The 12,360-nt window shown below is 41.5% G+C and overlaps 2 protein-coding genes across 2 annotated transcripts; both read left to right on the plus strand.

Moving 5' to 3' along the window:
- The first annotated feature begins 4,971 nt into the window (after positions 1-4,971).
- Positions 4,972-6,252, plus strand: LOC104882395 (uncharacterized). The gene has a single exon (XM_010665548.1). The coding sequence runs from the start codon at positions 4,972-4,974 to the stop codon at positions 6,250-6,252; it is 1,281 nt and encodes a 426-aa protein (XP_010663850.1).
- A 1,375-nt stretch (positions 6,253-7,627) lies between these two features.
- On the plus strand, positions 7,628-9,058 carry LOC104882394 (uncharacterized). Its single transcript, XM_010665547.1, has 2 exons — positions 7,628-8,303; positions 8,391-9,058. Exons 1-2 carry the CDS (start codon positions 7,628-7,630, stop codon positions 9,056-9,058), a joined length of 1,344 nt encoding a protein of 447 aa, XP_010663849.1.
- Positions 9,059-12,360: the final 3,302 nt, after the last annotated feature.

Here is a 12,360-nt window from a genome sequence, read left to right on the forward strand (position 1 = left end):
TAATATCTTTCACACTCAAAATGAGGGATAAACATTTTATAGTATGGAATTTTCTTTTGATCTTACAAGAAATTTCCTTTGATGGGACTTTCTGTTTGTTTTCTAATAATATTATAGTATATTATGATGAGGATATGTATTGGTGATATTTGAAAAATAATTTTTTAAAAAGTTATTCTTAATATTGTCATCTCCCACAAAAGGAAAAATGAAACAATTTTCATATCATGTTGGAGTTGGTTTGGAATGTTGGAATTAACAATGAAAAATTAATTTGATTTTTTATTTATTAATGTAAATGAATTGTTTTTTTAAATTTAAATAGGAATGAAAATTTTTACAATTATAAAAATGATCAAATCTTATATTTTGAATTTTTTTTTTTATTCTTTTACATGGTATTATGGTTAATATCTCATCTTATTCTATTCATTTTTTTTTTATTCTTAAAATATGTTTTTTGTTTTTTGTTTTTTGTTTTTACCTTCTTTTCTTATTGTTTTTATATGCATTGACCAAAATTTAGAATTTCTCTTTCAAGGTTAGAAAATTTCTATAAAATCCTTTTATTACATAAATTTTTTCACTTCCTTCCATAAAACTCTTTTTTTTTTCTTTTTTTTTTAAGAAGATGTTTTATAATTTTCTTTTGATTTTCTATGAAATTTCTTTTAATCAGGCTGTTTGTTTATTTTCTAAGAATATTATAGTATGTTATGATGAAGATATTGGTTAGTCATATTTGAAAAATAATTTTTGAGAAAATTATTCTCAATATTGTCATCTCCCACAAAAGGATTCTAAAAATATGTTTTATTTTTGTCTTTCTTTTCTTATTGTTTTTATATGCATTGACCAAACTTTGGAGTAATTTGAAATTGATGATGAAATTTTCCTTTCAAGGTTAGGAAATTTATATAAAATCCTTTTATTACCAAATTTTTTCCAATTCCTTCCATAAAGCTCTTCCTTTTTGTCATTTTTTTTATGAAAAAAATGTTTGATAATTTATTGATCTAAAGAATATTAAAAGTAAAAAATTTAAAATATTGAATATATTTTCCTTTGATGTTTTTAATTTTTTATTATTTTTATTTGAACATATTTTTCTCATCCAAATTTTTTTATTAATTGTTTTAATTAGAAAAAAGAAATATCAATTGGAGTTATGGCAAAAAAATCAATAATTTTTATGAAAAGTTCTTTAATTCTTTCTCATACTATTTTTTCTCTTAACATTTGTCAATAATGATTTAGGTTTTTTGTCTCAATTTCATGCTTGTTATAATATCATGTCCTATCATATTAGTAGTTGAAAACATTTTTATATTTTGTTACTAAAATTTTATTTTATATAATTGAGATGAAATTTAATGGACATTGTTATTTCACAAAATGAACATTAAAAGAATATTGAAATTAAGAAAATCCTTCCAAGAAATAAAAAATATATATAAAAAGAATCAAATGTTAAAAATGATTTTTAAAAGCATAATGAAATATTAAAAAAATAAATTTAAAAAGTGCAGATTTTAAGTGGAAGAGTAGTATTTTTTAAAATTTTAGATTTATATTTTGATTTTATACTTTTGATTTATTTTTTTATTTTCTTAAATTGTTTTTATTTGAGTTCAAATGTAACTGCTTTGATATGAGATTCATTAAAGAGATAATTATTGATTCTACAGTTATTACATTAAAGGTTTTACTTATTTAATGAATTGTACATAGTTTCATACTTCCAATTATTGTGATATTAATGTTATTCTCATTTGATTTTAGTTTGATGATAAAAAAAAAAAAAAAAAAAAAAACATATTCTTAAGTAAAATTTGACGAAATTAGAGAAGAATTGACTACTTTTGTATTATAACGTACTAATCATGAATCATGTTGATGTATTGTGATCATGCATGGTGAGTCCCTTAGTTGTTATATGAATTTTCTATTAGTATTGTATGACATTACTTATTCTTTACGAACTATTTTTATATCAAAATGAGGAAAAGAAAAAAGAAAACATTAGTACTTAGCTTTGTTTATTTTTTATAACATTAATTAATTTTTATTTTCAATAACTCATCAAACTATGAAATGCAGGATACACTATTGGGAGGATAGTATGAAGAATAAAAAGAAAAGAGAAAGAGGCAACAAGATTTTGGGTTTTTAGATATGACTCTTATGTTATACATTATAGGACATAAACGTTACTTTATTTGGTATTGAGAATTTTTGGTTTTTGGATGCAACTCTTGTATCATTTTATGGTTAGCCAGTTTTAAACATATGACATGCAGAGGTATACATGAATGTTGGGATGCTTAACATTTCTAAATTGTGTTTTAGTGTGCATTCACATTTCTTTATTAGTTTTGGTGGGTTTGATATACTATCGTTTTGTGAACATTTGATATACAAATATTACTGGATGATGTAATGTTTTACAGGCTAATCCATAAGCATTACGAAAATATAAGTTAAATGTGATATGATTATTATATTTATGGACAAAATATGCACAGGTTGATCTTATTTATTAATAGGCTAATCAACCAAAAACAACCATATCTTCCATAATAATTTACAATGGTGCAACACCATAACTCAAAGGTGATGCATTTAACATGACACCATAACTCAAAGGTGATGCATTTAATATGACACCTTATATATCTCACACAACTCTATATCAAATTAAGCATCACTAAAAATATATGGTGTCGCTTCTAAATGTGTCACCATTTATCTGCTTTGGTGTTACTTCCAAATACGTTGCCAATTAATTGGTACCCTCTAAGGTGTTAGCGGATAAAGTGACACTATGTTGTAGTGACACCCTATGTTTATAGTGACTCATTATAAATATCACCATATATCTTTTTCCTTGTAATGTCAGAAAATCTATAATAAAAATTTTTGGATTCTTATGCATAAAAAACAACATACGTTTGTTTGTACCGAAGCCATGGTCTCGTGGATAACATTTTGGCTATGTTTGATTCTTGGAAAATTTGAAGAAAAATATGAGGAAAAATAAAATAAAAGAAAAAGTGAAGAAAAATAAAAAATAAATTAAAAATCGATAAATTATTTTTATATACTCCAAATTCATTTCACTTATTTTCCTCATTTATTTAAAGATTAAATCATTTTAAAATACATAAAATTTTAACCAATTTTAATTATTTAATTTCCTTAAGTGAGAATTTATACAACCAATTTCCTATTTGTTTTATTATAAGATAAGACAAAGATTTAAGCCTACCTACATGTATATGTTAGGAATTCCTTCCTTCAATACTAAGAATTTATTTGACAGTGATTTTAGGAAACATTTATAGTATTTTTATGACTTGAAAGTAATTCCTTTGATAAACAAAATTAAAGCCTTCTTTTAGAAACACTAACAAATGATGTTTAATTAATTAGAATAGGGGTGTAAATATATAGACTTAAGATTTCTAGTATTTTTATTTTTATTATTTATTTATTTGTCTTTCTTTATTTTTATTTTTATTTTTATTTTTAACAAAGTTCTCATTTTAGGTTTGAGATATTAAAATTTTTGCATTTTTAAGTTTCTATGTAATAAGGGAAATCATGAGAACGATACACAAAATGAAAATAATGGGGGAAGACACATAATGACATAAGAGAATTAAAATAATTAAGAAGAAAATGGAATCAAGTATATAATAAAAAGAATTCATTCGGATGGATATTTCTATAAATCATGGACGATCAAATATTAATAATATTGTATTCTCTTATGTGGTACTTGTAAGGACCCCTCCCCTACCCCTGATGACACGTGGCGCGCCTCGCTGTCCGGAGCGACTCCATCCGGACTCCCCAAAGAGGGACACGTGGCGCGCTCCCCTATCTGGACTTTCTCAGGAAGAGGCACATGGCACTCGCAAGCATCACGTCCGGACGATAGCATATCCTATCCGGATATGATGTCCGGATTGTTGACTAAAGTAAGTAAGTCTTACTATGTCATTTCGATAGCTTGCTACAGCCCATGTTCCGCCACCTGCAGAATGAAAGGACAGGAATGATGGCAAGTCACCTCCCACGATCTTTGACAACCGCGATGCCTCCCACAATCTCTAACAGCCGCCCGTAGAGTGATGATGGCCCTGCCACTACCTAGAAGCATCATGACGAGCCAAAAAGTCTCCCTATCATTAAAGAGGGAAGTAGAGCTCCTGATACTATATATATGGACCTTCACACAAGGAGAAAGGTAAGATTGTTATACCTAGTAAAAGGCCAACTGCTTAATCTCTCTAACCATGGCTGACAAAACCATCGGAGGGTGTGTCCGGACACCCTGTCCGGACATCTTTTGCAGGGACAACTAAACCAGAACTCTATCTTGGTTGAAAGCGTGCATCCATTTGGCAGCTACGTGGATCATCGGGACGCAAGGCCTTAACATTGGTGCCGTCTGTGGGAAGTTCGCTGATTCAGCCACCGGAAAAGATGGCCACACCTTCCAGAAGTCGCTCGTCTGCTAGGGAAGAGGAAGATAATTCTGAATGGCGCCAAGCCATCGAGAGAAGACAGTTGGCAAGCGAGCGACAAGTGCAAGCTCTCCTCTAGGAGACAGCGAGATTGAGAGAAGAAAACGTTGTGCTGCGCATCCAGGCTTCATCGACGGGGCCTCCCCGTCGTCAGCCTTCAAGAGGCCAGGTAGCAAACTCAAGGCCTGACCCAGAGTCAATATACCCTGGGACAGTAGGAACAATCCCCGAAACATGCAACGTTAGACCACATGAGCGACACACGCCCACGCACCAAGCTCCCCATGAGGAAAGCTCATACTCTACTCATTTCTCAGTAAAAAGACAACGCGACAAAAAACCCCAATTGTCAGACGCAATGTGCGCGAGGCTAGGCCCACACGAGACTGGGAGGCCAAGGTCGCCAATAGTCACAACCTAGGGAGCGCACCTTAACCCCATGGTCACCCCTATGGTGCAAAACGTTCCCTCGCACCCTGACCCTATGGTTAGACCTATGGTGCAGAACGTTCCCCCGCACCAAGCGGTACGACAAGTTGGGAGAAACCTCCCAAATGAGCCACCTAGTGGCTCCATCAGCAAAAGGTTGGACGACATGCTCTCCACGTTTTTTTGCTCTCATATTATTCATTACGAGCCCCCAAGGGGATTCCTCGTGCCTAAATTCTCCACATACGATGAGTCCAGCGACCCCTTCGACCATATCATGCATTATCGACAGCTCATGACTCTTGATATAGGAAACGACGCGCTGTTATGCAAAGTATCCCCCGCCAACCTACAAGGGCAGGCCCTCTCATGGTTTCACCGCCTACCTCCCAACTCTGTGGACAATTTCAAGGACCTGTCGGAAGCCTTCGTAGGACAATACTTATGCTCCGCTCGGCATAAGCAGAACATCAACACTCTGCAAAACATAAAAATGCAGGATAACGAGTCCTTAAGGGAGTTCGTGAAGTGGTTTGGTCAAGCCGTGCTACAGGTAGAGGCTTACAGCATGGATGTTGTCCTGCAGATCTTCAAGCGAAGCATCTGTCCAGACACCCCATTTTTTGAATCACTCGTTAAAAAGCCTCCTACGACGATGGACGACTTGTTTCGGTGTGCGAGCAAATACTCAATGCTCAAAGATGACGTGCGAGCAACCACCCAGCAAATCTTGGTTGCTGGACAAGCATCCAAAAGTGGTGCGGAAAGAAGTGTCAAACTTTCGGACTGGCCAAGGCCGTCCGATCAAAGGCAGGAAGGGCCAAGTTGCCCAGAAATGCCGCCCCTCACACTCCTCTTCATATCCTACGAGAAGCTCCTCCCTATGATCCAAGACCTGTCCAATTTCAGGTGGCCCAGACCCATCAGAACGGACCCGGCCCAAAGGGATCATAGTAAGAAGTGTGTCTACCATAAGGAGCACGGCCACACTACGGAGACATGCAGGAGCCTCCATTACTTCGTTGAAAAGCTCATAAAGGCAGGACATTTGAAGCAATACCTCCGCTCAAAGGCCAGAGGTAGAGACGCCTCCCGAAATCACAACTCTGGAACCCCCAGGGCTCCAGCCGCCCCCAAAGTCATTATAAACTATATTAACGGAGGCCTATTTGACGAGGAGTACGACTCCAAACGAAAGAGACAGAAGTTGTTACGGGTAGCATTGGTGCGTGAGCGTGTCAACTCCGTCCGGCCTGGGATAACTGGGGGGGAGCCCTCGCCCCATAGATGAGACAATCATTTTTCCACCAGTAGACCCCACACGGATATTGCGGCCGTACCGCGACGCCCTCATCCTGTCCCTAAAAATAGGAGACTTCGACGTGAGACGCATCCTAGTTGACCCGGACAGCTCGACCGATCTTGTACAAGCATCGATCATTAGCCACATGGGGCGTAGTCTCACAGGCCTCAAAAACCCTAGGCAAATCTTGCCCGGATTTAACGGCGCATCAACTACTTCCTTGGGAGATATTGTATTGTCGGTCCAAGCTGACCCAGTCACTCTCAACATACAATTTTCGGTGGTACAAGATTTATCACCCTTCAATGTCATCTTGGGGCGCACATGGTTGCACTACATGAAAGTCATCCCCTATACGTATCATCAAATGGTAAGCTTTCTTACCAAGGATGGACAAGTCGACCTATACGGCAGCCAATTAGTCGCTCGCCAATGTTACCAGATAGCACGAGAAGCAGGGACCAGCCAGGAGGATACACCCCTCCCTGAGTCCAGCCATGCACTTGACCAATAGCAATTATTGAGTCCGACGGACAAAGATCCCTCGGCAACGGATCCCTTGCAGGTGATCCAAATTTCGGAAGAAGGTACTCACCTTACATATATCAGTTCCCTTCTAACACCAGAAGAGACCCAGAACATTCAGAACGCCCTCCGACAAAGCCATGACGTCTTCGCATGGGCACATTCTGATATGAATGGAATTCATCCCTCCATCGCCTCTCATAGGCTTAACGTCTTGCCAACAGCAAGACCCGTCTAACAGAAGGTTAGACGTTTTCACCCGGACAGACAAGAGATTATGTGGGATGAGGTTGACAAGTTGCTAGAAATCGGATTCATCAGAGAAGTGGAGTACCCGGACTGGTTGGCAAATGTAGTGGTGGTACCCAAAAAGGAAGGCAAATGGCGAGTGTGCGTCGATTACACCAACCTCAATAATGCATGCCTAAAAGACAATTTCCCTTTGTCACGGATAGATCAAATTGTGGATTCCACTACTGGGTAAGGGATGCTCTCCTTCTTAGACGCCTTTTCCGGATACCACCAAATCCCCATGTCCCCGGCTGACGAAGAAAAGACAGCCTTCATAACGCCACACGGTCTTTATTGCTACAAAGTCATGTCATTCAGACTCAAAAATGTTGGCGCCTCTTATCAGAGACTGATGACGAAGATCTTCAAACCTCTGGTCGCCCGCACAGTAGAGGTATATATTGACGATATCGTGGTTAAAAGCAAAACCCGGGAGGAACATGTCCTCCACTTGCAAGAAGTCTTCCACCTTTTAAGGAAGTATGACATGAAGTTGAATCCTTCTAAATGCGTCTTTGGCGTAAGTGCTGGCAAATTCCTGGGATTTATGGTCAGCCAAAGAAGGATAGAGGTTAACCCAGATCAAGTGAAGGCAGTCATAGAAACACCACCCCCTAGGAGCAAAAAGGAATTACAGAGCCTTACAGGCAAGCTCGTCGCGCTAGGACGCTTTATAGCCCGTTTCACTGATAAACTGCGACCCTTCTTCTTGGCAATACGAAAAGCTGGAGCGAGCGGATGGATAGACAACTGTCAGAGCGCTTTTGAAAAAATTAAACATTGCCTCATGCAACCTCCCATCCTGAGCAGCCCCCTCTCTGAGGAAAAATTGTATATGTATCTGACCATATCGGAGTGGGCAATTAGCGTTGTTCTGTTCCGTTGCCCCTCACCCAAGGAGCAAAAACCTATTTACTACGTCAGTAGAGCGTTGGCGGACGTAGAAACTAGGTATTCAAAGATGGAGCTAACGACTTTGGCTCTTCGAAGTGCCGCCCAGAAGCTCCGCCCTTACTTCCAAGCCCACCCGGTGGTCGTGCTAACTGACCAACCCCTTTGCAACATCCTGCACAAATCGGACTTAACCGAAAGAATGCTTCAATGGGCCATAGAGTTAAGCGAATACGGAATCGAGTTCCAACCCAGGTTGTCCATGAAAGGTCAAGTGATGGCTGACTTCGTGCTAGAATACTCCCGAAAGCCTATCCAGCGCAAGGAACCAAGTGAAAAAGAGTGGTGGACTTTGCGGGTCGATGGAGCCTCCCAGTCATCAGGATCCGGAGTAGGGCTCCTGTTGTAGTCCCCAACAGGACAACATCTGGAGCAAGCCATCCGACTGGGGTTCCCCGCCTCTAACAATGAAGCAGAGTATGAGGCCATCCTATCCGGATTGGACCTCGCCCTGGCTCTATCAGTTTCCAGGCTCCGGGTCTATAGTGATTCCCAACTTGTGGTAAGGCACGTCCAGAAGGAATACGAAGCTAAGGATGCACGCATGGCGCGATATCTGACTAAAGTAAGGGACACCTTACAACGGTTCACCGAATGGACAATCGAACAAATTAGACGAACTGAAAATGGATGTGCCGACGCCCTAACAAGCATAGCTGCTTCCCTCCCCATCAAAGAAGCCATATTATTGTCTATACATGTGCAAGCCAACCCTTCCGTCGCGGAAGCCTCCACTTGCAATACCATTGAGGCAAGTCAAGCAGACGACCAAGAGTGGACGAAAGACATTATAAGGTACCTCCGGACAGGCACTCTGCCTGAAGAGCCCAAGCAGGCACACAAGATCCGGGTGCAAGAAGCCTGTTTCACCCTGATCGGGGGGCACTTGTACAAATGGTCCTTTACAGGTCCCTATCTCAGGTGCCTAAACCACTCAGAGGCCTTGTATGTTTTAGCTGAGTTGCATGAGGGGGTATGTGGGAACCATTCTAGAGGTCGGTCTCTGGCGCACAGGGCCCATTCGTAAGGATATTACTGGCCCGTGATGAAAAAGGATGCGGCAACCTATGTCAAAAAATGTTACAAATGTCAAAGGCATGCCCCCATACCACATATGTCGTCGGAGACGTTGAAACCAATTTTAGGCCTCTAGCCCTTCTCGTAGTGGGGCATGGACATAGTAGGACCCCTACCAACCGCAGCCGCCCAGAAAAAATTTCTGCTCGTCGCCACGGATTACTTCAGTAAATGGGTGGAAGCTGAAGCATACGCTAGCATCAAAAACAAAGATGTCACCAAGTTCATATGGAAGAACATCATCTGCCACTTCGAAATCCCCTAAACCATTATAGCTGACAACGGTCCACAGTTTGATAGCATCGCTTTCCGAAATTTTTGTTCGGAACTAAACATCCGGAATTCATACTCCACACCACGTTATCCTCAAAGTAATGGGCAAGTAGAGGCCACAAACAAGACCCTAATAAACGCCTTAAAGAAGAGGCTAAAGCAAGCCAAAGAGAAGTGAGTGGAGGAGCTACTCAGCGTCCTATGGGCTTATCGAACTACACCCGGACGTCCGACAGAAAACACTCCCTTCGCCCTCGCATACGGTATGGACGCAGTCATTCTTATTGAAATAGGGCTACCCACTATCCGGACCGAGGCAGGAAGGCAGGATGATGCAAATGTGGAGTTAGGAAGAAACTTGGACTAGACAGACGAAGTAAGAGAGACAGCATCCATCCGGATGGCAGACTATCAACAAAGAGCATCTGCTCACTACAATCGCAAGGTAAGACCCAAGAGTTTTAAAAATGGAACGGTGGTTCTTAGAAAGGTTTTCGAAAACACTGCTGAGACAGGAGCAGGAAAGTTTCATATAGTGTCCAAGACAAGTGAAAGTGAAGTCTATCATCTACAGAAGCTAGATGGAACCCCATTGCTCCGACCATGGAATATATCCAATCTAAAGCAGTATTACCAATGAAAGAAAGATACAAGTACAATGTGAATGAGTATGTTTTATTAATACTTGTGAAATTGTATACAAAAAGGTTCTTCGGACTACTAATACAGAAAGAAATAGCAGTAAAAGTTACAAAAAGAAAAGCTCTCATTGGGAGGGCTTGCGGCGCAAATTTTCTTCTTCGCCCGGGGGAATCGAAGGGACATCCCACTTGATACCATGCTTCTTCATGCAGCAACGGTAGCCAAAGAGATACATCTTGTCTACCTGCTTCTGGTAGTCCGTCTCGAGTTTCTCCTTTTTAGTAGCAAACTCAGCATCCAACTCTTCTTTTTGTGATGATAAGCGCAACTGCAAATCCTCTTTCTGTTTTTTCTCAATTGACACCTCTGTCCGGAGTTGCCTCACTTCCCCCCTCAGCTTGGCCGTCTCGTTTTCCACCTCATGCAGGCGGGCATCTGTAGCTTCCTCCCGGCTCTTTGCTTCTGCTAGCTCTATCCGGAAAGCCTCGTTGTCATCATAGGACTTCTTCAAGGCTTCAGCACTCTCTTCAGAGGCTCTCCGGGCAGCGGATAAGTTGGCTTCAGCCTGCTCCAATCTCGAGCGCAATTCCTCTTCACCGCTCATGAGTTGGGAGACGAAGGCCTTCATGTGATCATAAATCCGCAACAGGTCTATAAAAAGATCGTGTTGTCGAACCATGCCGCGAAAACCGCTCACCAGCTGCAGAAAAACCCACAACAAGAAGTTCAAATTACAAGCCATGTAAAAAGCACACCAGTATGGCAAGAAAAATCAAAGGAGGATAAGTTATACCATTTCCGTCGCTTCAAACATTTTCACTGAAGGCGCATCAACATCTGAGCCGGATGGAATCCTTTTCAACATCTCTCCCAACTCCGCATAGCTGAAAGGGCTAGCGGAAGTGCAAGCTGCATCATCAATGGGACTCCTCCCTGACAAGGCACTAGGTTGTGACTCCTCCCTCGGCTCCAGGCCCCCATCATTCACGGTCGGCTGGATCTCTCCAGGCGAACCCTCATCCGGGACCAGCACCGGGTCGGTTGGGTTCTCTTCCGCCATCTCCGTGTCACTCTCCTCCTTATGATCCTCCTAGGCGGATGAGCAGCTAACTTCGATGGTTTCCAGAAGAATATCCTGAACCCGCCCGCTGATGCCAGACTTTAAATCACGGGCCGGGCGAGACCTCCTCGTGGCTGGCCCTTTCACCGGCACAAAGGCAAGGGAGCTCGACTCACAAGGGGGCAAACCCTGCCTCTCAACCCCTGTTTCTTCCATTGGAGGCGTCGTAGGAGGCAACGCTTCAACACAAGAGGCCCCATCTACATCCGCGTCCAGAGGGGAAGAACCCGGTTGATATACTGAGGTTGCTTCCTCAGCCAAAAGAGCCAGTTGTTCAGCCGCTGGCATTGAAGGCCCCGATCCGTTTAGACACGCGATATGTCCGGAACCGTTTGAAACAGAAGGCAAGCCGGAGGGAGCTAGAGATTTTATTATTATTCCCTTCACAGGAGTTGGCGATTTTATTACTACTCCCTTTGTGGGAGTTGGAGCTTTTATTACTTTTCCATTTGTGGGAACCTTCTTCTTCTTTCCCGTTGGGGCGCCAGCAGGAGGAGAGGGTGCGGAGCATTTACCACTAGGGGCTCTTCGCAAAGTTCCCTCTTGCTTTTTTTCCTCCTGTTCGTTGAGAAGAGCTTTACGTGCCTGGGCGTCTATCTTACGCGCCTCTGTGTAGAATGGGAGATCTTTGAGAACGAAATGCTCCCCAAACACTATCTTTTTTGGCAACTTCCTAGGGAGAATATTGATGACGTACGCCTAGGGCTCCCGGACAACGGCCAGCAAGTTTCGCGCAATAAGCAGCGTTTGATGATGCCTCTCAGCGGCAGTAATCTCAAATAGCTTATTTAGTCGGTCGAAGGACGCTTTTTCCACCCACTCGACTACACGACCCCTCTTGTCCGGACCTGCATTATCAGCAACCAAAGATGTTAGCCATCTGATAACCCCAAAATAAGAAAAGCAAACAGACGAACACCGGACAAACCCCACAAGCTGCCTTACCCGGAAGCACCAGCGAACGGTTTGGGGAAAACGGTCTCTCCGAATGCTCCAATAGCCCAGCCCAGACACCCCGGACTAATACATGTCTCTTAGCTCCTCCCTTCGTCGAATCTGGAAGCTTAGTCACCAATTGGAGAGAAGGCAGGTGGGCAGCCAGGCTGAAAATGTCATTTTTTCCCTTCTTGAGAGAATAGATGAAAAGAACCTCCAGCAGCGAAAGGTCCAGGTTGAACAGCATGCTCAGAATGCTGCACCCCATCAATACCCGGACC

Source organism: Vitis vinifera, chromosome 17 (genome assembly GCF_030704535.1).
Source record: "Vitis vinifera cultivar Pinot Noir 40024 chromosome 17, ASM3070453v1".
NCBI lineage: Eukaryota > Viridiplantae > Streptophyta > Magnoliopsida > Vitales > Vitaceae > Vitis > Vitis vinifera.

What these genes read in the sequence shown, in the direction of transcription:
- LOC104882395 (XM_010665548.1), top strand. Translation starts at nt 4,972, where the DNA reads ATGGTCACCCCTATGGTGCAAAACGTTCCCTCGCACCCTGACCCTATG.
- LOC104882394 (XM_010665547.1), top strand. Translation starts at nt 7,628, where the DNA reads ATGGTCAGCCAAAGAAGGATAGAGGTTAACCCAGATCAAGTGAAGGCA. An exon ending in TATCCAGCGCAAGGAACCAA is followed by an intron (nt 8,304 to 8,390) that starts GTGAAAAAGAGT and finishes AGTCCCCAACAG; the next exon opens with GACAACATCTGGAGCAAGCC.